The 24,558-nt window shown below is 37.1% G+C and overlaps 1 protein-coding gene across 1 annotated transcript in view; it reads right to left on the minus strand.

Annotated features, from left to right (window-relative positions):
• Positions 1–24,558, minus strand: part of LOC135562556 (protocadherin Fat 3) — a gene marked incomplete at its 5' end in the record, with an annotated part of 349,011 nt that overhangs the window by 199,983 nt on the left and 124,470 nt on the right. Inside the window, 2 exon segments of the mRNA XM_065005063.1 lie at positions 22,001–22,161; positions 22,317–22,531. Coding sequence (XP_064861135.1) covers positions 22,001–22,161; positions 22,317–22,531 — 376 coding nt within the window.

The following is a 24,558-nucleotide window of genomic DNA, read 5'->3' on the forward strand; positions in this document are numbered from 1 at the left end:
CTAGAATAACAACCTGTACACTATATAAACACACACCACTAGAATAACAACCTGTACACTATATAACACCACTAGAGTAACAACCTGTACACTAGAGTAACAACCTGTACACTATATAAACACAACCACTGTAACAACCTGTACACTATATAAACACACACCACTAGAATAACAACCTGTACACTACATAAACACACACCACTAGAGTAACAACCTGTACACTATATAAACACACACCACTAGAGAGTAACAACCTGTACACTATATAAACACACACCACTAGAATAACAACCTGTACACTATATAAACACACACCACTAGAGAGTAACAACCTGTACACTATATAAACACACACCACTAGAGAGTAACAACCTGTACACTATATAAACACACACCACTAGAATAACAACCTGTACACTATATAAACACACACCACTAGAGAGTAACAACCTGTACACTATATAAACACACACCACTAGAGAGTAGGAACCTGTACACTATATAAACACACACCACTAGAGTAACAACCTGTACACTATATAAACACACACCACTAGAGAGTAACAACCTGTACACTATATAAACACACACCACTAGAATAACAACCTGTACACTATATAAACACACACCACTAGAATAACAACCTGTACACTACATAAACACACACCACTAGAGTAACAACCTGTACACTATATAAACACACACCACTAGAGAGTAACAACCTGTACACTATATAAACACACACCACTAGAGAGTAACAACCTGTACACTATATAAACACACACCACTAGAGAGTAACAACCTGTACACTATATAAACACACACCACTAGAGAGTAACAACCTGTACACTATATAAACACACACCACTAGAATAACAACCTGTACACTATATAAACACACACCACTAGAATAACAACCTGTACACTATATAAACACACACCACTAGAATAACAACCTGTACTCTATATAAACACACACCACTAGAATAACAACCTGTACGCTATATAAACACACACCACTAGAATAACAACTTGTACACTATATAAACACACACCACTAGAGTAACAACCTGTACACTATATAAACACACACCACTAGAGAGTAACAACCTGTACACTATATAAACAAACACCACTAGAGAGTAGGAACCTGTACACTATATAAACAGACACCACTAGAATAACAACCTGTACACTACATAAACACACACCACTAGAATAACAACATGTACACTATATAAACACACACCACTAGAGAGTAACAACCTCTACACAATATAAACACACACCACTAGAGAGTAGGAACCTGTACACTATATAAACACACACCACTAGAGTAACAACCTGTACACTATATAAACACAAACCACTAGAGAGTAACAACCTGTACACTATATCAACACACACCACTAGAGTAACAACCTGTACACTATATAAACACGCACCACTAGAGAGTAACAACCTGTACACTATATAAACACACACCACTAGAGTAACAACCTGTACACTATATAAACACACACCACTAGAGTAACAACCTGTACACTATATAAACACACACCACTAGAGAGTAGGAACCTGTACACTATATAAACACACACCACTAGAGAGTAACAACCTGTACACTATATAAACACAAACCACTAGAGTAACAACCTGTACACTATATAAACACGCACCACTAGAGAGTAACAACCTGTACACTATATAAACACATACCACTAGAGAGTAACGACCTGTACACTATATAAACACACACCACTAGAGAGTAACAACCTGTACACTATATAAACACACACCACTAGAGAGTAGGAACCTGTACACTATATAAACATACACCACTAGAATAACAACCTGTACACTATATAAACACACACCACTAGAGAGTAGGAACCTGTACACTATATAAACACACACCACTAGAGTAACAACCTGTACACTATATAAACACACACCACTAGAATAACAACCTGTACACTATATAAACACACACCACTAGAGAGTAACAACCTGTACACTATATAAACACACACCACTAGAGAGTAACAACCTGTACACTATATAAACACACACCACTAGAATAACAACCTGTACACTATATAAACACACACCACTAGAATAACAACCTGTACACTATATAAACACACACCACTAGAGTAACAACCTGTACACTATATAAACACACACCACTAGAGTAACAAACTATATAAACACACACCACTAGAATAACAACCTGTACACTATATAAACACACACCACTAGAGAGTAACAACCTGTACACTATATAAACACACACCACTAGAGAGTAACAACCTGTACACTATATAAACACACACCACTAGAATAACAACCTGTACACTATATAAAACACACCACTAGAGAGTAACAACCTGTACACTATATAAACACACACCACTAGAGATAACAACCTGTACACTATATAAACACACACCACTAGAGTAACAACCTGTACACTATATAAACACACACCACTAGAGAGTAACAACCTGTACACTATATAAACACACACCACTAGAATAACAACCTGTACACTATATAAACACACACCACTAGAATAACAACCTGTACACTATATAAACACACACCACTAGAGTAACAACCTGTACACTATATAAACACACACCACTAGAGAGTAACAACCTGTACACTATATAAACACACACCACTAGAGAGTAGGAACCTGTACACTATATAAACACACACCACTAGAATAACAACTGTACACTATATCAACACACACCACTAGAGAGTAACAACCTGTACACTATATAAACACACACCACTAGAGAGTAACAACCTGTACACTATATAAACACACACCACTAGAGTAACAACCTGTACACTATATAAACACACACCACTAGAGTAACAACCTGTACACTATATAAACACACACCACTAGAGAGTAGGAACCTGTACACTATATAAACACACACCACTAGAGAGTAACAACCTGTACACTACATAAACACACACCACTAGAGTAACAACCTGTACACTATATAAACACGCACCACTAGAGAGTAACAACCTGTACACTATATAAACACATACCACTAGAGAGTAACAACCTGTACACTATATAAACACACACCACTAGAGAGTAACAACCTGTACACTATATAAACACACACCACTAGAGAGTAAGGAACCTGTACACTATATAAACATACACCACTAGAATAACAAACACTATATAAACACACACCACTAGAGAGTAACAACCTGTACACTATATAAACACACACCACTAGAATAACAACCTGTACACTATATAAACACCACACACCACTAGAATAACAACCTGTACACTATATAAACACACACCACTAGAATAACAACCTGTACACTATATAAACACACACCACTAGAATAACAACCTGTACACTATATAAACACACACCACTAGAATAACAACCTGTACACTATATAAACACACACCACTAGAGTAACAACCTGTACACTATATAAACACACACCACTAGAGAGTAACAACCTGTACACTATATAAACACACACCACTAACAAGTACACTATATAAACATGCACCACTAGAGTAACAACTGTACACTATATGTACCACTAGAGAGTAACAAAACACACACACACCACTAGAGAGTAACAACCTGTACACTATATAAACACACACCACTAGAGAGTAACAACCTGTACACTATATAAACACACACCACTAGAATAACAACCTGTACACTATATAAACACACACCACTAGAGAGTAGGAACCTGTACACTATATAAACACACACCACTAGAATAACAACCTGTACACTATATAAACACAACACACTATATAAACACACACCACTAGAGAGTAACAACCTGTACACTATATAAACACACACCACTAGAGAGTAACAACCTGTACACTATATAAACACACACCACTAGAATAACAACCTGTACACTATATAAACACACACCACTAGAATAACAACCTGTACACTATATAAACACACACCACTAGAGTAACAAGTACACTATATAAACACACACCACTAGAGTAACAACCTGTACACTATATAAACACACACCACTAGAATAACAACCTGTACACTATATAAACACACACCACTAGAATAACAACCTGTACACTATATAAACACACACCACTAGAGTAACAACCTGTACACTATATAAACACACACCACTAGAGAGTAACAACCTGTACACTATATAAACACACACCACTAGAATAACAACCTGTACACTATATAAACACACACCACTAGAGAGTAACAACCTGTACACTATATAAACACACACCACTAGAGTAACAACCTGTACACTATATAAACACACACCACTAGAATAACAACCTGTACACTATATAAACACACACCACTAGAGAGTAACAACCTGTACACTATATAAACACACACCACTAGAGAGTAACAACCTGTACACTATATAAACACACACCACTAGAGTAACAACCTGTACACTATATAAACACACACCACTAGAGAGTAACAACCTGTACACTATATAAACACACACCACTAGAATAACAACCTGTACACTATATAAACACACACCACTAGAATAACAACCTGTACACTATATAAACACACACCACTAGAATAACAACCTGTACACTATATAAACACACACCACTAGAGAGTAACAACCTGTACGCTATATAAACACACACCACTAGAGAATAACAACCTGTACACTATATAAACACACACCACTAGAGAGTAACAACCTGTACACTATATAAACACACACCACTAGAATAACAACCTGTACACTATATAAACACACACCACTAGAATAACAACCTGTACACTATATAAACACACACCACTAGAATAACAACCTGTACACTATATAAACACACACCACTAGAATAACAAATAACAACCTGTACACTATATAAACACACACCACTAGACTTGTACACTATATAAACAACCACTGTAACAACTGTACACTATATAAACACACACCACTAGAGAGTAACAACCTGTACACTATATAAACACACACCACTAGAGAGTAGGAACCTGTACACTATATAAACAGACACCACTAGAATAACAACCTGTACACTACATAAACACACACCACTAGAATAACAACATGTACACTATATAAACACACACCACTAGAGAGTAACAACCTGTACACTATATAAACACACACCACTAGAGAGTAGGAACCTGTACACTATATAAACACACACCACTAGAATAACAAACCACTGAGAGTAACAACCTGTACACTATATCAACACACACCACTAGAGTAACAACCTGTACACTATATAAACACACACCACTAGAGAGTAACAACCTGTACACTATATAAACACACACCACTAGAGTAACAACCTGTACACTATATAAACACACACCACTAGAGTAACAACCTGTACACTATATAAACACACACCACTAGAGAGTAGGAACCTGTACACTATATAAACACACACCACTAGAGAGTAACAACCTGTACACTATATAAACACACACCACTAGAGTAACAACCTGTACACTATATAAACACGCACCACTAGAGAGTAACAACCTGTACACTATATAAACACATACCACTAGAGAGTAACAACCTGTACACTATATAAACACACACCACTAGAGAGTAACAACCTGTACACTATATAAACACACACCACTAGAGAGTAGGAACCTGTACACTATATAAACATACACCACTAGAATAACAACCTGTACACTATATAAACACACACCACTAGAGAGTAGGAACCTGTACACTATATAAACACACACCACTAGAGTAACAACCTGTACACTATATAAACACACACCACTAGAGTAACAACCTGTACACTATAACAATAAACACACACCACTAGAGAGTAACAACCTGTACACTATATAAACACACACCACTAGAATAACAACCTGTACACTATATAAACACACACCACTAGAATAACAACCTGTACACTACATAAACACACACCACTAGAGTAACAACCTGTACACTATATAAACACACACCACTAGAGTAACAACCTGTACACTATATAAACACACACCACTAGAATAACAACCTGTACACTATATAAACACACACCACTAGAGAGTAACAACCTGTACACTATATAAACACACACCACTAGAGAGTAACAACCTGTACACTATATAAACACACACCACTAGAATAACAACCTGTACACTATATAAACACACACCACTAGAGAGTAACAACCTGTACACTATATAAACACACACCACTAGAGAGTAGAACCTGTACACTATATAAACACACACCACTAGAGTAACAACCTGTACACTATATAAACACACACCACTAGAGAGTAACAACCTGTACACTATATAAACACACACCACTAGAATAACAACCTGTACACTATATAAACACACACCACTAGAATAACAACCTGTACACTACATAAACACACACCACTAGAGTAACAACCTGTACACTATATAAACACACACCACGAGAGAGTAACAACCTGTACACTATATAAACACACACCACTAGAGAGTAGGAACCTGTACACTATATAAACACACACCACTAGAATAACAACATGTACACTATATCAACACACACCACTAGAGTAACAACCTGTACACTATATAAACACGCACCACTAGAGAGTAACAACTAGTACACTATATAAAACAACCACTAGAGTAACAACCTGTACACTATATAAACACACACCACTAGAGTAACAACCTGTACACTATATAAACACACACCACTAGAGAGTAGGAACCTGTACACTATATAAACACACACCACTAGAGAGTAACAACCTGTACACTATATAAACACACACCACTAGAGTAACAACCTGTACACTATATAAACACGCACCACTAGAGAGTAACAACCTGTACACTATATAAACACATACCACTAGAGAGTAACAACCTGTACACTATATAAACACACACCACTAGAGAGTAACAACCTGTACACTATATAAACACACACCACTAGAGAGTAGGAACCTGTACACTATATAAACATACACCACTAGAATAACAACCTGTACACTATATAAACACACACCACTAGAGAGTACAACCTGAACACTAGAATAACAACCTGTACACTATATAAACACACACCACTAGAATAACAACCTGTACACTATATAAACACACACCACTAGAATAACAACCTGTACACTATATAAACACACACCACTAGAATAACAACCTGTACTCTATATAAACACACACCACTAGAATAACAACCTGTACGCTATATAAACACACACCACTAGAATAACAACTTGTACACTATATAAACACACACCACTAGAGTAACAACCTGTACACTATATAAACACACACCACTAGAGATAACAACCTGTACACTATATAAACACACACCACTAGAGAGTAGGAACCAACACTATATAAACAGACACCACTAGAATAACAACCTGTACACTATAAACACACACCACTAGAATAACAACATGTACACTATATAAACACACACCACTAGAGAGTAACAACCTCTACACAATATAAACACACACCACTAGAGAGTAGGAACCTGTACACTATATAAACACACACCACTAGAATAACAACATGTACACTATATCAACACACACCACTAGAGTAACAACCTGTACACTATATAAACACGCACCACTAGAGAGTAACAACCTGTACACTATATAAACACACACCACTAGAGTAACAACCTGTACACTATATAAACACACACCACTAGAGTAACAACCTGTACACTATATAAACACACACCACTAGAGAGTAACAACCTGTACACTATATAAACACACACCACTAGAGAGTAACAACCTGTACACTATATAAACACAAACACCACTAGAGTAACAACCTGTACACTATATAAACACGCACCACTAGAGAGTAACAACCTGTACACTATATAAACACACACCACTAGAGAGTAACAACCTGTACACTATATAAACACACACCACTAGAGAGTAACAACCTGTACACTATATAAACACACACCACTAGAGTACACTATATAAACATACACCACTAGAATAACAACCTGTACACTATATAAACACACACCACTAGAGAAGTAACAACCACTGTAACAAACCTGTACACTATATAAACACACACCACTAGAATAACAACCTGTACACTATATAAACACACACCACTAGAATAACAAGTACACTATATAACCACTAGAATAACAACCTGTACACTATATAAACACACACCACTAGAATAACAACCTGTACACTATATAAACACACACCACTAGAATAACAAGTACACTATATAAAACACACACCACTAGAGTAACAACCTGTACACTATATAAACACACACCACTAGAGAGTAACAACCTGTACACTATATAAACACACACCACTAGAGAGTAGGAACCTGTACACTATATAAACAGACACCACTAGAATAACAACCTGTACACTACATAAACACACACCACTAGAATAACAACATGTACACTATATAAACACACACCACTAGAGAGTAACAACCTCTACACAATATAAACACACACCACTAGAGAGTAGGAACCTGTACACTATATAAACACACACCACTAGAATAACAACATGTACACTATATCAACACACACCACTAGAGTAACAACCTGTACACTATATAAACACACACCACTAGAGAGTAACAACCTGTACACTATATAAACACACACCACTAGAGTAACAACCTGTACACTATATAAACACACACCACTAGAGTAACAACCTGTACACTATATAAACACACACCACTAGAGAGTAGGAACCTGTACACTATATAAACACACACCACTAGAGAGTAACAACCTGTACACTATATAAACACAAACCACTAGAGTAACAACCTGTACACTATATAAACACGCACCACTAGAGAGTAACAACCTGTACACTATATAAACACATACCACTAGAGAGTAAACAACCTGTACACTATATAAACACACACCACTAGAGAGTAACAACCTGTACACTATATAAACACACACCACTAGAGAGTAACAACCTGTACACTATATAAACACACACCACTAGAATAACAACCTGTAACTATATAAACACACACCACCAGAGAGTAGGAACCTGTACACTATATAAACACACACCACTAGAATAACAACCTGTACACTATATAAACACACACCACTAGAATAACAACCTGTACACTATATAAACACACACCACTAGAGAGTAACAACCTGTACACTATATAAACACACACCACTAGAATAACAACCTGTACACTATATAAACACACACCACTAGAATAACAACCTGTACACTATATAAACACACACCACTAGAGAATAACCAACTATATAAACACACACCACTAGAGTAACAACCTGTACACTATATAAACACACACCACTAGAATAACAACCTGTACACTATATAAACACACACCACTAGAGAGTAACAACCTGTACACTATATAAACACACACCACTAGAGAGTAACAACCTGTACACTATATAAACACACACCACTAGAATAACAACCTGTACACTATATAAACACACACCACTAGAGAGTAACAAGTACACTATATAAACACAACACTAGAGAGTAGGAACCTGTACACTATATAAACACACACCACTAGAGTAACAACCTGTACACTATATAAACACACACCACTAGAGAGTAACAACCTGTACACTATATAAACACACACCACTAGAATAACAAGTACACTATATAAACACACACCACTAGAATAACAACCTGTACACTATATAAACACACACCACTAGAGAGTAACAACCTGTACACTATATAAACACACACCACTAGAGAGTAACAACCTGTACACTATATAAACACTAGAGAGTAGGAACCTGTACACTATATAAACACACACCTAGAATAACAACATGTACACTATATCAACACACACCACTAGAGTAACAACCTGTACACTATATAAACACACACTAGAGTAATAACCTGTACACTATATAAACACACACCACTAGAGTAACAACCTGTACACTATATAAACACACACCACTAGAATAACAACCTGTACACTATATAAACACACACCACTAGAGAGTAGGAACCTGTACACTATATAAACACACACCACTAGAGAGTAACAACCTGTACACTATATAAACACACACCACTAGAGTAACAACCTGTACACTATATAAACACGCACCACTAGAGAGTAACAACCTGTACACTATATAAACACATACCACTAGAGAGTAACAACCTGTACACTATATAAACACACACCACTAGAGAGTAACAACCTGTACACTATATAAACACACACCACTAGAGAGTAGGAACCTGTACACTATATAAACATACACCACTAGAATAACAACCTGTACACTATATAAACACACACCACTAGAGAGTAGGAACCTGTACACTATATAAACATACACCACTAGAATAACAACCTGTACACTATATAAACACACACCACTAGAAGTAACAACCTGTACACTATATAAACACACACCACTAGAGAGTAACAACCTGTACACTATATAAACACACACCACTAGAATAACAACCTGTACACTATATAAACACACACCACTAGAGAGTAACAACCTGTACACTATATAAAACAACCACTAGAATAACAACTATATAAACACACACCACTAGAATAACAACCTGTACACTATATAAACACACACCACTAGAATAACAACCTGTACACTATATAAACACACACCACTAGAATAACAACCTGTACACTATATAAACACACACCACTAGAATAACAACCTGTACACTATATAAACACACACCACTAGAGAGTAACAACCTGTACACTATATAAACACACACCACTAGAGATAACAACCTGTACACTATATAAACACACACCACTAGAATAACAACCTGTACACTATATAAACACACACCACTAGAATAACAACCTGTACACTATATAAACACACACCACTAGAGAGTAGGAACCTGTACACTATATAAACACACACCACTAGAGTAACAACCTGTACACTATATAAAACACACACCACTAGAATAACAACCTGTACACTATATAAACACACACCACTAGAATAACAACCTGTACACTATATAAACACACACCACTAGAATAACAACCTGTACACTATATAAACACACACCACTAGAAGTAACAACCTGTATACACTATATAAACACACACCACTAGAATAGGAACCTGTACACTATATAAACACACACCACTAGAGTACACTAACAACCTAGAGTAACAACCTGTACACTATATAAACACACACCACTAGAGAGTAACAACCTGTACACTATATAAAACACACCACTAGAGTAACAACCTGTACACTATATAAACACACACCACTAGAGTAACAACCTGTACACTATATAAACACACACCACTAGAGAGTAGGAACCTGTACACTATATAAACACACACCACTAGAGAGTAACAACCTGTACACTATATAAACACACACCACTAGAGTAACAACCTGTACACTATATAAACACGCACCACTAGAGAGTAACAACCTGTACACTATATAAACACACACCACTAGAGAGTAACAACCTGTACACTATATAAACACACACCACTAGAGAGTAACAACCTGTACACTATATAAACACACACCACTAGAGAGAGAACCTGTACACTATATAAACACACCACTAGAATAACAACCTATACACTATATAAACACACACCACTAGAGAGTAAGGAACCTGTACACTATATAAACACACACCACTACACTATATAAACACACACCACTAGAATAACAACCTGTACACTATATAAACAACACCACTAGAATAACAACCTGTACACTATATAAACACACACCACTAGAATAACAACCTGTACACTATATAAACACACACCACTAGAATAACAACCTGTACACTATATAAACACACACCACTAGAGATAACAACCTGTACACTATATAAACACACACCACTAGAGAGTAACAACCTGTACACTATATAAACACACACCACTAGAGAGTAGGAACCTGTACACTATATAAACAGACACCACTATAACAAAACACATAAACACCACCACTAGAATAACAACATGTACACTATATAAACACACACCACTAGAGAGTAACAACTACACAATATAAACACACACCACTAGAGAGTAAGGAACCTGTACACTATATAAACACACACCACTAGAATAACAACATGTACACTATATAAACACACACCACTAGAGTAACAACCTGTACACTATATAAACACACACCACTAGAGAGTAACAACCTGTACACTATATAAACACACACCACTAGAATAACAACCTGTACACTATATAAACACACACCACTAGAGTAACAACCTGTACACTATATAAACACACACCACTAGAGAGTAACAACCTGTACACTATATAAACACACACCACTAGAGAGTAACAACCTGTACACTATATAAACACACACCACTAGAGTAACAAGTAACAACACTGTACACTATATAAACACACACCACTAGAGAGTAACAACCTGTACACTATATAAACACACACCACTAGAGAGTAACAACCTGTACACTATATAAACACACACCACTAGAGAGTAACAACCTGTACACTATATAAACACACACCACTAGAATAACAACCTGTACACTATATAAAACACACCACCAGAGAGAGTAGGAACCTGTACACTATATAAACACACACCACTAGAGTAACAACCTGTACACTATATAAACACACACCACTAGAATAACAACCTGTACACTATATAAACACACACCACTAGAGAGTAACAACCTGTACACTATATAAACACACACCACTAGAATAACAACCTGTACACTATATAAACACACACCACTAGAATAACAACCTGTACACTACATAAACACACACCACTAGAGAGTAACAACCTGTACACTATATAAACACACACCACTAGAGTAACAACCTGTACACTATATAAACAACACCACTAGAATAACAACCTGTACACTAGAGAGTAACAACCTGTACACTATATAAACACACACCACTAGAGAGTAACAACCTGTACACTATATAAACACACACCACTAGAATAACAACCTGTACACTATATAAACACACACCACTAGAGAGTAACAACCTGTACACTATATAAACACACACCACTAGAGTAACAACCTGTACACTATATAAACACACACCACTAGAGTAACAACCTGTACACTATATAAACACACACCACTAGAGAGTAACAACCTGTACACTATATAAACACACACCACTAGAATAACAACCTGTACACTATATAAACACACACCACTAGAATAACAACACACTACATAAACACACACCACTAGAGTAACAACCTGTACACTATATAAACACACACCACTAGAGAGTAACAACCTGTACACTATATAAACACACACCACTAGAGAGTAAGGAACCTGTACACTATATAAACACACACCACTAGAATAACAACATGTACACTATAAACACACACCACTAGAGTAACAACCTGTACACTATATAAACACACACCACTAGAGAGTAACAACCTGTACACTATATAAACACACACCACTAGAGTAACAAGACTATATAAACACACACACTAGAGTAACAACCTGTACACTATATAAACACACACCACTAGAGAGTAGGAACCTGTACACTATATAAACACACACCACTAGAGAGTAACAACCTGTACACTACATAAACACACACCACTAGAGTAACAACCTGTACACTATATAAACACGCACCACTAGAGAGTAACAACCTGTACACTATATAAACACACACCACTAGAGAGTAATAACCTGTACACTATATAAACACACACCACTAGAGAGTAACAACCTGTACACTATATAAACACACACCACTAGAGAGTAGAACCTGTACACTATATAAACATACACCACTAGAATAACAACCTGTACACTATATAAACACACACCACTAGAAGTAACAACCTAGAGTAACAACCTGTACACTATATAAACACACACCACTAGAATAACAACCTGTACACTATATAAACACACACCACTAGAGAGTAACAACCTGTACACTATATAAACACACACCACTAGAGAGTAACAACCTGTACACTATATAAACACACACCACTAGAATAACAACCTGTACACTATATAAACACACACCACTAGAATAACAACCTGTACACTATATAAACACACACCACTAGAGTAACAACCTGTACACTATATAAACACACACCACTAGAATAACAACCTGTACACTATATAAACACACACCACTAGAAGTAACAACCTGTACACTATATAAACACACACCACTAGAGAGTAACAACCTGTACTACACTATATAAACACACACCACTAGAATAACAACCTGTACACTATATAAACACACACCACTAGAGAGTAACAACCTGTACACTATATAAACACACACCACTAGAGAGTAACAACCTGTACACTATATAAACACACACCACTAGAGAGTAACAACCTGTACACTATATAAACACACACCACTAGAGAGTAACAACCTGTACACTATATAAACACACACCACTAGAATAACAACCTGTACACTATATAAACACACACCACTAGAATAACAACCTGTACACTACATAAACACACACCACTAGAGTAACAACCTGTACACTATATAAACACACACCACTAGAGAGTAACAACCTGTACACTATATAAACACACACCACTAGAGAGTAACAACCTGTACACTATATAAACACACACCACTAGAGAGTAACAACCTGTACACTATATAAACACACACCACTAGAGAGTAACAACCTGTACACTATATAAACACACACCACTAGAGAGTAACAACCTGTACACTATATAAACACACACCACTAGAATAACAACTGTACACTATATAAACACAACCACTAGAATAACAACCTGTACACTATATAAACACACACCACTAGAATAACAACCTGTACACTATATAAACACACACCACTAGAATAACAACCTGTACACTATATAAACACACACCACTAGAGTAACAACCTGTACACTATATAAACACACACCACTAGAGAGTAACAACCTGTACACTATATAAACACACACCACTAGAGAGTAACAACCTGTACACTATATAAACACACACCACTAGAGTAACAACCTGTACACTATATAAACACACACACTATATAAACACGCACCACTAGAGAGTAACAACCTGTACACTATATAAACACATACCACTAGAGAGTAATAACCTGTACACTATATAAACACACACCACTAGAGAGTAACAACCTGTACACTATATAAACACACACCACTAGAGAGTAGGAACCTGTACACTATATAAACGCACACCACTAGAATAACAACCTGTACACTATATAAACACACACCACTAGAGTAACAACCTGTACACTATATAAACACACACCACTAGAGAGTAACAACCTGTACACTATATAAACACACACCACTAGAAGTAACAACCTGTACACTATATAAACACACACCACTAGAGATAACAACCTGTACACTATATAAACACACACCACTAGAGAGTAACAACCTGTACACTATATAAACACACACCACTAGAATAACAACCTGTACACTATATAAACACACACCACTAGAATAACAACCTGTACACTATATAAACACACACCACTAGTACACTATATAAAACAACCTGTACACTATATAAACACACACCACTAGAGAGTAACAACCTGTACACTATATAAACACACACCACTAGAGAGTAACAACCTGTACACTATATAAACACACACCACTAGAATAACAACCTGTACACTATATAAACACACACCACTAGAGAGTAACAACCTGTACACTATATAAACACACACCACTAGAGAGTAACAACCTGTACACTATATAAACACACACCACTAGAGTAACAACCTGTACACTATATAAACACACACCACTAGAGAGTAACAACCTGTACACTATATAAACACACACCACTAGAATAACAACCTGTACACTATATAAACACACACCACTAACAACCTGTACACTATATAAACACACACCACTAGAGTAACAACCTGTACACTATATAAACACACACCACTAGAGAGTAACAACCTGTACACTATATAAACACACACCACTAGAGAGTAACAACCTGTACACTATATAAAACACACACCACTAGAGAGTAACAACCTGTACACTATATAAACACACACCACTAGAGAGTAACAACCTGTACACTATATAAACACACACCACTAGAGAGTAACAACCTGTACACTATATAAACACACACCACTAGAATAACAACCTGTACACTATATAAACACACACCACTAGAATAACAACCTGTACTATATAAACACACACCACTAGAATAACAACCTGTACGCTATATAAACACACACCACTAGAATAACAACCTGTACACTATATAAACACACACCACTAGAGTAACAACCTGTACACTATATAAACACACACCACTAGAGAGTAACAACCTGTACACTATATAAACACACACCACTAGAGAGAGGAACCTGTACACTATATAAACAGACACCACTAGAATAACAACCTGTACACTACATAAACACACACCACTAGAATAACAACATGTACACTATATAAACACACACCACTAGAGAGTAACAACCTGTACACTATATAAACACACACCACTAGAGAGTAGGAACCTGTACACTATATAAACACACACCACTAGAATAACAACATGTACACTATATCAACACACACCACTAGAGTAACAACCTGTACACTATATAAACACGCACCACTAGAGAGTAACAACCTGTACACTATATAAACACACACCACTAGAGTAACAACCTGTACACTATATAAACACACACCACTAGAGTAACAACCTGTACACTATATAAACACACACCACTAGAGAGTAGGAACCTGTACACTATATAAACACACACCACTAGAGAGTAACAACCTGTACACTATATAAACACACACCACTAGAGTAACAACCTGTACACTATATAAACACGCACCACTAGAGAGTAACAACCTGTACACTATATAAACACATACCACTAGAGAGTAACAACCTGTACACTATATAAACACACACCACTAGAGAGTAACAACCTGTACACTATATAAACACACACCACTAGAGAGTAGGAACCTGTACACTATATAAACATACACCACTAGAATAACAACCTGTACACTATATAAACACACACCACTAGAGAGTAGGAACCTGTACACTATATAAACACACACCACTAGAGTAACAACCTGTACACTATATAAACACACACCACTAGAATAACAACCTGTACACTATATAAACACACACCACTAGAGAGTAACAACCTGTACACTATATAAACACACACCACTAGAGAGTAACAACCTGTACACTATATAAACACACACCACTAGAGAGTAGGAACCTGTACACTATATAAACAGACACCACTAGAATAACAACCTGTACACTACATAAACACACACCACTAGAATAACAACATGTACACTATATAAACACACACCACTAGAGAGTAACAACCTCTACACAATATAAACACACACCACTAGAGAGTAGGAACCTGTACACTATATAAACACACACCACTAGAATAACAACATGTACACTATATCAACACACACCACTAGAGTAACAACCTGTACACTATATAAACACGCACCACTAGAGAGTAACAACCTGTACACTATATAAACACACACCACTAGAGTAACAACCTGTACACTATATAAACACACACCACTAGAGAGTAGGAACCTGTACACTATATAAACATACACCACTAGAATAACAACCTGTACACTATATAAACACACACCACTAGAGAGTAGGAACCTGTACACTATATAAACACACACCACTAAAGTAACAACCTGTACACTATATAAACACACACCACTAGAATAACAACCTGTACACTATATAAACACACACCACTAGAGAGTAACAACCTGTACACTATATAAACACACACCACTAGAGAGTAACAACCTGTACACTATATAAACACACACCACTAGAATAACAACCTGTACACTATATAAACACACACCACTAGAATAACAACCTGTACACTACATAAACACACACCACTAGAGTAACAACCTGTACACTATATAAACACACACCACTAGAGTAACAACCTGTACACTATATAAACACACACCACTAGAATAACAACCTGTACACTATATAAACACACACCACTAGAGAGTAACAACCTGTACACTATATAAACACACACCACTAGAGAGTAACAACCTGTACACTATATAAACACACACCACTAGAATAACAACCTGTACACTATATAAACACACACCACTAGAGAGTAACAACCTGTACACTATATAAACACACACCACTAGAGAGTAGGAACCTGTACACTATATAAACACACACCACTAGAGTAACAACCTGTACACTATATAAACACACACCACTAGAGAGTAACAACCTGTACACTATATAAACACACACCACTAGAATAACAACCTGTACACTATATAAACACACACCACTAGAATAACAACCTGTACACTACATAAACACACACCACTAGAGTAACAACCTGTACACTATATAAACACACACCACGAGAGAGTAACAACCTGTACACTATATAAACACACACCACTAGAGAGTAGGAACCTGTACACTATATAAACACACACCACTAGAATAACAACATGTACACTATATCAACACACACCACTAGAGTAACAACCTGTACACTATATAAACACGCACCACTAGAGAGTAACAACCTGTACACTATATAAACACACACCACTAGAGTAACAACCTGTACACTATATAAACACACACCACTAGAGTAACAACCTGTACACTATATAAACACACACCACTAGAGAGTAGGAACCTGTACACTATATAAACACACACCACTAGAGAGTAACAACCTGTACACTATATAAACACACACCACTAGAGTAACAACCTGTACACTATATAAACACGCACCACTAGAGAGTAACAACCTGTACACTATATAAACACATACCACTAGAGAGTAACAACCTGTACACTATATAAACACACACCACTAGAATAACAACCTGTACACTATATAAACACACACCACTAGAGAGTAGGAACCTGTACACTATATAAACACACACCACTAGAGTAACAACCTGTACACTATATAAACACACACCACTAGAGTAACAACCTGTACACTATATAAACACACACCACTAGAATAACAACCTGTACACTATATAAACACACACCACTAGAGAGTAACAACCTGTACACTATATAAACACACACCACTAGAGAGTAACAACCTGTACACTATATAAACACACACCACTAGAATAACAACCTGTACACTATATAAACACACACCACTAGAATAACAACCTGTACACTACATAAACACACACCACTAGAGTAACAACCTGTACACTATATAAACACACACCACTAGAGTAACAACCTGTACACTATATAAACACACACCACTAGAATAACAACCTGTACACTATATAAACACACACCACTAGAGAGTAACAACCTGTACACTATATAAACACACACCACTAGAGAGTAACAACCTGTACACTATATAAACACACACCACTAGAATAACAACCTGTACACTATATAAACACACACCACTAGAATAACAACCTGTACACTACATAAACACACACCACTAGAGTAACAACCTGTACACTATATAAACACACACCACGAGAGAGTAACAACCTGTACACTATATAAACACACACCACTAGAGAGTAACAACCTGTACACTATATAAACACACACCACTAGAGTAACAACCTGTACACTATATAAACACACACCACTAGAATAACAACCTGTACACTATATAAACACACACCACTAGAGAGTAACAACCTGTACACTATATAAACACACACCACTAGAGAGTAACAACCTGTACACTATATAAACACACACCACTAGAATAACAACCTGTACACTATATAAACACACACCACTAGAATAACAACCTGTACACTACATAAACACACACCACTAGAGTAACAACCTGTACACTATATAAACACACACCACGAGAGAGTAACAACCTGTACACTATATAAACACACACCACTAGAGAGTAACAACCTGTACACTATATAAACACACACCACTAGAGAGTAACAACCTGTACACTATATAAACACACACCACTAGAGAGTAACAACCTGTACACTATATAAACACACACCACTAGAGAGTAACAACCTGTACACTATATAAACACACACCACTAGAATAACAACCTGTACACTATATAAACACACACCACTAGAATAACAACCTGTACTCTATATAAACACACACCACTAGAATAACAACCTGTACGCTATATAAACACACACCACTAGAATAACAACTTGTACACTATATAAACACACACCACTAGAGTAACAACCTGTACACTATATAAACACACACCACTAGAGAGTAACAACCTGTACACTATATAAACACACACCACTAGAGAGTAGGAACCTGTACACTATATAAACAGACACCACTAGAATAACAACCTGTACACTACATAAACACACACCACTAGAATAACAACATGTACACTATATAAACACACACCACTAGAGAGTAACAACCTGTACACTATATAAACACACACCACTAGAGAGTAGGAACCTGTACACTATATAAACACACACCACTAGAATAACAACATGTACACTATATCAACACACACCACTAGAGTAACAACCTGTACACTATATAAACACGCACCACTAGAGAGTAACAACCTGTACACTATATAAACACACACCACTAGAGTAACAACCTGTACACTATATAAACACACACCACTAGAGTAACAACCTGTACACTATATAAACACACACCACTAGAGAGTAGGAACCTGTACACTATATAAACACACACCACTAGAGAGTAACAACCTGTACACTATATAAACACACACCACTAGAGTAACAACCTGTACACTATATAAACACGCACCACTAGAGAGTAACAACCTGTACACTATATAAACACATACCACTAGAGAGTAACAACCTGTACACTATATAAACACACACCACTAGAGAGTAACAACCTGTACACTATATAAACACACACCACTAGAGAGTAACAACCTGTACACTATATAAACACACACCACTAGAATAACAACCTGTACACTATATAAACACACACCACTAGAGAGTAACAACCTGTACACTATATAAACACACACCACTAGAGAGTAGGATCCTGTACACTATATAAACACACACCACTAGAGAGTAACAACCTGTACACTATATAAACACACACCACCAAAATAACAACCTGTACACTATATAAACACACACCACTAGAATAACAACCTGTACACTACATAAATACACACCACTAGAGTAACAACCTGTACACTATATAAACACACACCACTAGAGAGTAACAACCTGTACACTATATAAACACACACCACTAGAGTAACAACCTGTACACTATATAAACACACACCACTAGAGAGTAACAACCTGTACACTATATAAACACACACCACTAGAGAGTAACAACCTGTACACTATATAATCACGCACCACTAGAGAGTAGGATCCTGTACACTATATAAACACACACCACTAGAGAGTAACAACCTGTACACTATATAAACACGCACCACTAGAGAATAACAACCTGTACACTATATAAACACACACCACTAGAATAACAACCTGTACACTATACAAACACATATACGCACATACAGTATACAAAACATAGTGGACAATGGCACACGCACACACACACACACACGCACACACACACACACACACACACACACACACACACACACACACACACACACACACACACACACACACACACACACACACACACACACAGACACACACACACACACACACACACACACACACACACACACCTCGAAGTCGAGTGCCTTGCGGGTGGTGATGACTCCAGTGTGACGGTTGATGGCGAAATGGCGTTCGTGGTTACCGGCTGTGATGTCATAAACCAGCGCAGAGCGACTCAGGGCGGACACCATTGTGACGTACCTTCCTGTGGCAGAGTTCTCCATCACCTACAACACGTCATACTGTCACGTTCACAGTCACAGTCAAGTTTGTTTGTCAATTCTATCCATCCAACCATCCATTCAACCATTCAACCATTCAACCATTCAACCATCCAACCAACCAACCAACCAACCAACCCTCCCTCCCTCCCTCCCTGTACCTCTGCCTGGTATTCTCTCTGGCTGAACTTGGGCTCGGAGGAGTCAGAGAGAGTGAGGGAAACACGTGCCGTAGCAGTGGCGGTGAGGGGTGGCGTGCCGCTGTCAGTGACGCGCACGGTGATGATGTAATATCCCACGGACGAGAGGTCCAGGTCTCTCGCTACGGAGATAACACCAGTGGAAGCGTCGATAGCAAACACTGCTCCCGTGTTACCTAGTGTAGACAAGAGCGAAAGAGAGAGACACACAGAGACAAATAATCACTAAAACAATTCAGAAATACACTATGGAAAATGAAGGAACAGTACGTCAAAGATCAGCTCAATGTAATTGAAGAATCCATAGAATCTAATTAGCCTGTTTGGGATAAGGGGCAGTATTTTCACGTCTGGATGAAAAGCGTGCCCATAGAAAACTACCTGCTATTCAGGCCCAGACGCTAGGATATACATATAATTGGTAGATTTGGATAGAAAACACTCTAAAGTTTCTAAAACTATTAAAATAATGTCTGTGAGTATAACAGAACTTATTTGGAAGGCGAAACCCCGAGGACAAACCATCCAGGAATTTTTTCTATGGGAAACTAGAATTCTGTGGCACTTGGTTGCAGTTCCTATTGCTTCCACTAGATGTCAAGAGTCTTTATAAATTGGTTGATGTTTTTCTTTAGAGAAATGAAGAAGTACGGCTATTCAGAATGAGGGTCCAGCCTAGTGTACTCTTTTGTTTGAGGCGCGCGACCTGAAGCTCGCTCCACTTTAATTTTATTCGCTATTTAATGCAGTTTATCCTGTTTTAAATATGATCAATGATTTACGTTTTAAAATATCTAAAGGAAAGTTGTTTGAAATGTTTGGTCAAAGTTTACAGGTAACTAGATATTTTGTTGTCATGTTGGGCGAGTTGGCACCTGTGTTTTTTCTGAATCAAACGCGCCAAATAAATTAACATTTTGGAGATATAACGAAGGAATTAATCGAACAAAAGGACCATTTGTGATGTTTATGGGACATATTGGAGTGCCAACAGAAGAAGACCTTCAAAGGTAAGGCATGAATTATATTTTTATTTCTGAGTTTTGTGTCGCGCCTGGAGGGTTGAAATATGAAATATGAATGTCATGTGTTTGTTTGGTGGGGTGCTGTCCTCAGATAATCGCATGGTTTGCTTTCGCCGTAAAGCATTTTTTAAATCTGAGACAAGAAGTTAAGCTTTAATTTGGTGTATTGCACTTGTGAATGTATGAAAGTGAAATATTTCTAATGATTTTGGGGGAATTTCGCGCTCTGCAATTTCACCGGATGTTGTCGAAACGCTAGCGGAACCCCCAGCCGTAACCTAACAACTTCTGGGAAAATTGGAAAACAATAAACAAACAACAACATGAAGAGTTATCTATCCAAAACGGAGAGAGGTAAACCACTTCTACAATCATTTTTATAACAAAGAACAAACAGCAAAAACACTGCCATTCAAAAGTTTGGAGTCACTTAGAAATGTCCTTGTTTGTAATAGAAAAGCACATTTTTTGTCCATAAAAACAACATCAGATTGATCAGAAATACAGTGTTTTAATGTTGTTAATGGAATATCTAGATATGCATACCGAGGCCCATTATCTGCAACCATCTCTCCTGTGTTCCAATGGCACTTTGTGTTCGCAAATCCAAGATTATCATTATAAAAAGCTAATTGATCATTAGAAAACCCATTTGCAATTATGTTAGCACAGCTGGAAACGGTTGTTAGATATGGCTTTTTCTTTGCAGCTCTGCCTAGAAGGCCAACATCCCGGAGTCGCCTCTTCACTGTTGACTTCAACAGCAACCTTGGGAAAGTCCTCTGCATTATCATCAACAGCAGACTCATACATTTCCTCAGTGGAAAACAATGTACCGAACAAATGTCCAGATTACAGTACGACAGACCACGTATTCACCCTGCATTGACAAACAAACCAACCAAAACAAAAGGCTAAGTCTTCTTCTTGTTGATTTCAAAAAAGCTGTTGACTCAATTTGGCATGAGGGTCTGCTATTCAAATTGATGGAAAATGGTGTTGGGTGAAAAACATACAACATTATTAAATCCATGTACACAAACAACAAGAGTGTGATTCTGCCAGACCTGGGCCCTGACAGTACATCTCAGTAAGACAAAAATAATGGTGTTCCAAAAAATGTCGAGGACCTGAAATACAAATCCCATTTAGACACCGTTGCCTTAGAGCACACAAAA

This window comes from Oncorhynchus nerka, linkage group LG19 (genome assembly GCF_034236695.1).
Source record: "Oncorhynchus nerka isolate Pitt River linkage group LG19, Oner_Uvic_2.0, whole genome shotgun sequence".
In the NCBI taxonomy this organism is placed as follows: Eukaryota; Metazoa; Chordata; class Actinopteri; order Salmoniformes; family Salmonidae; genus Oncorhynchus; species Oncorhynchus nerka.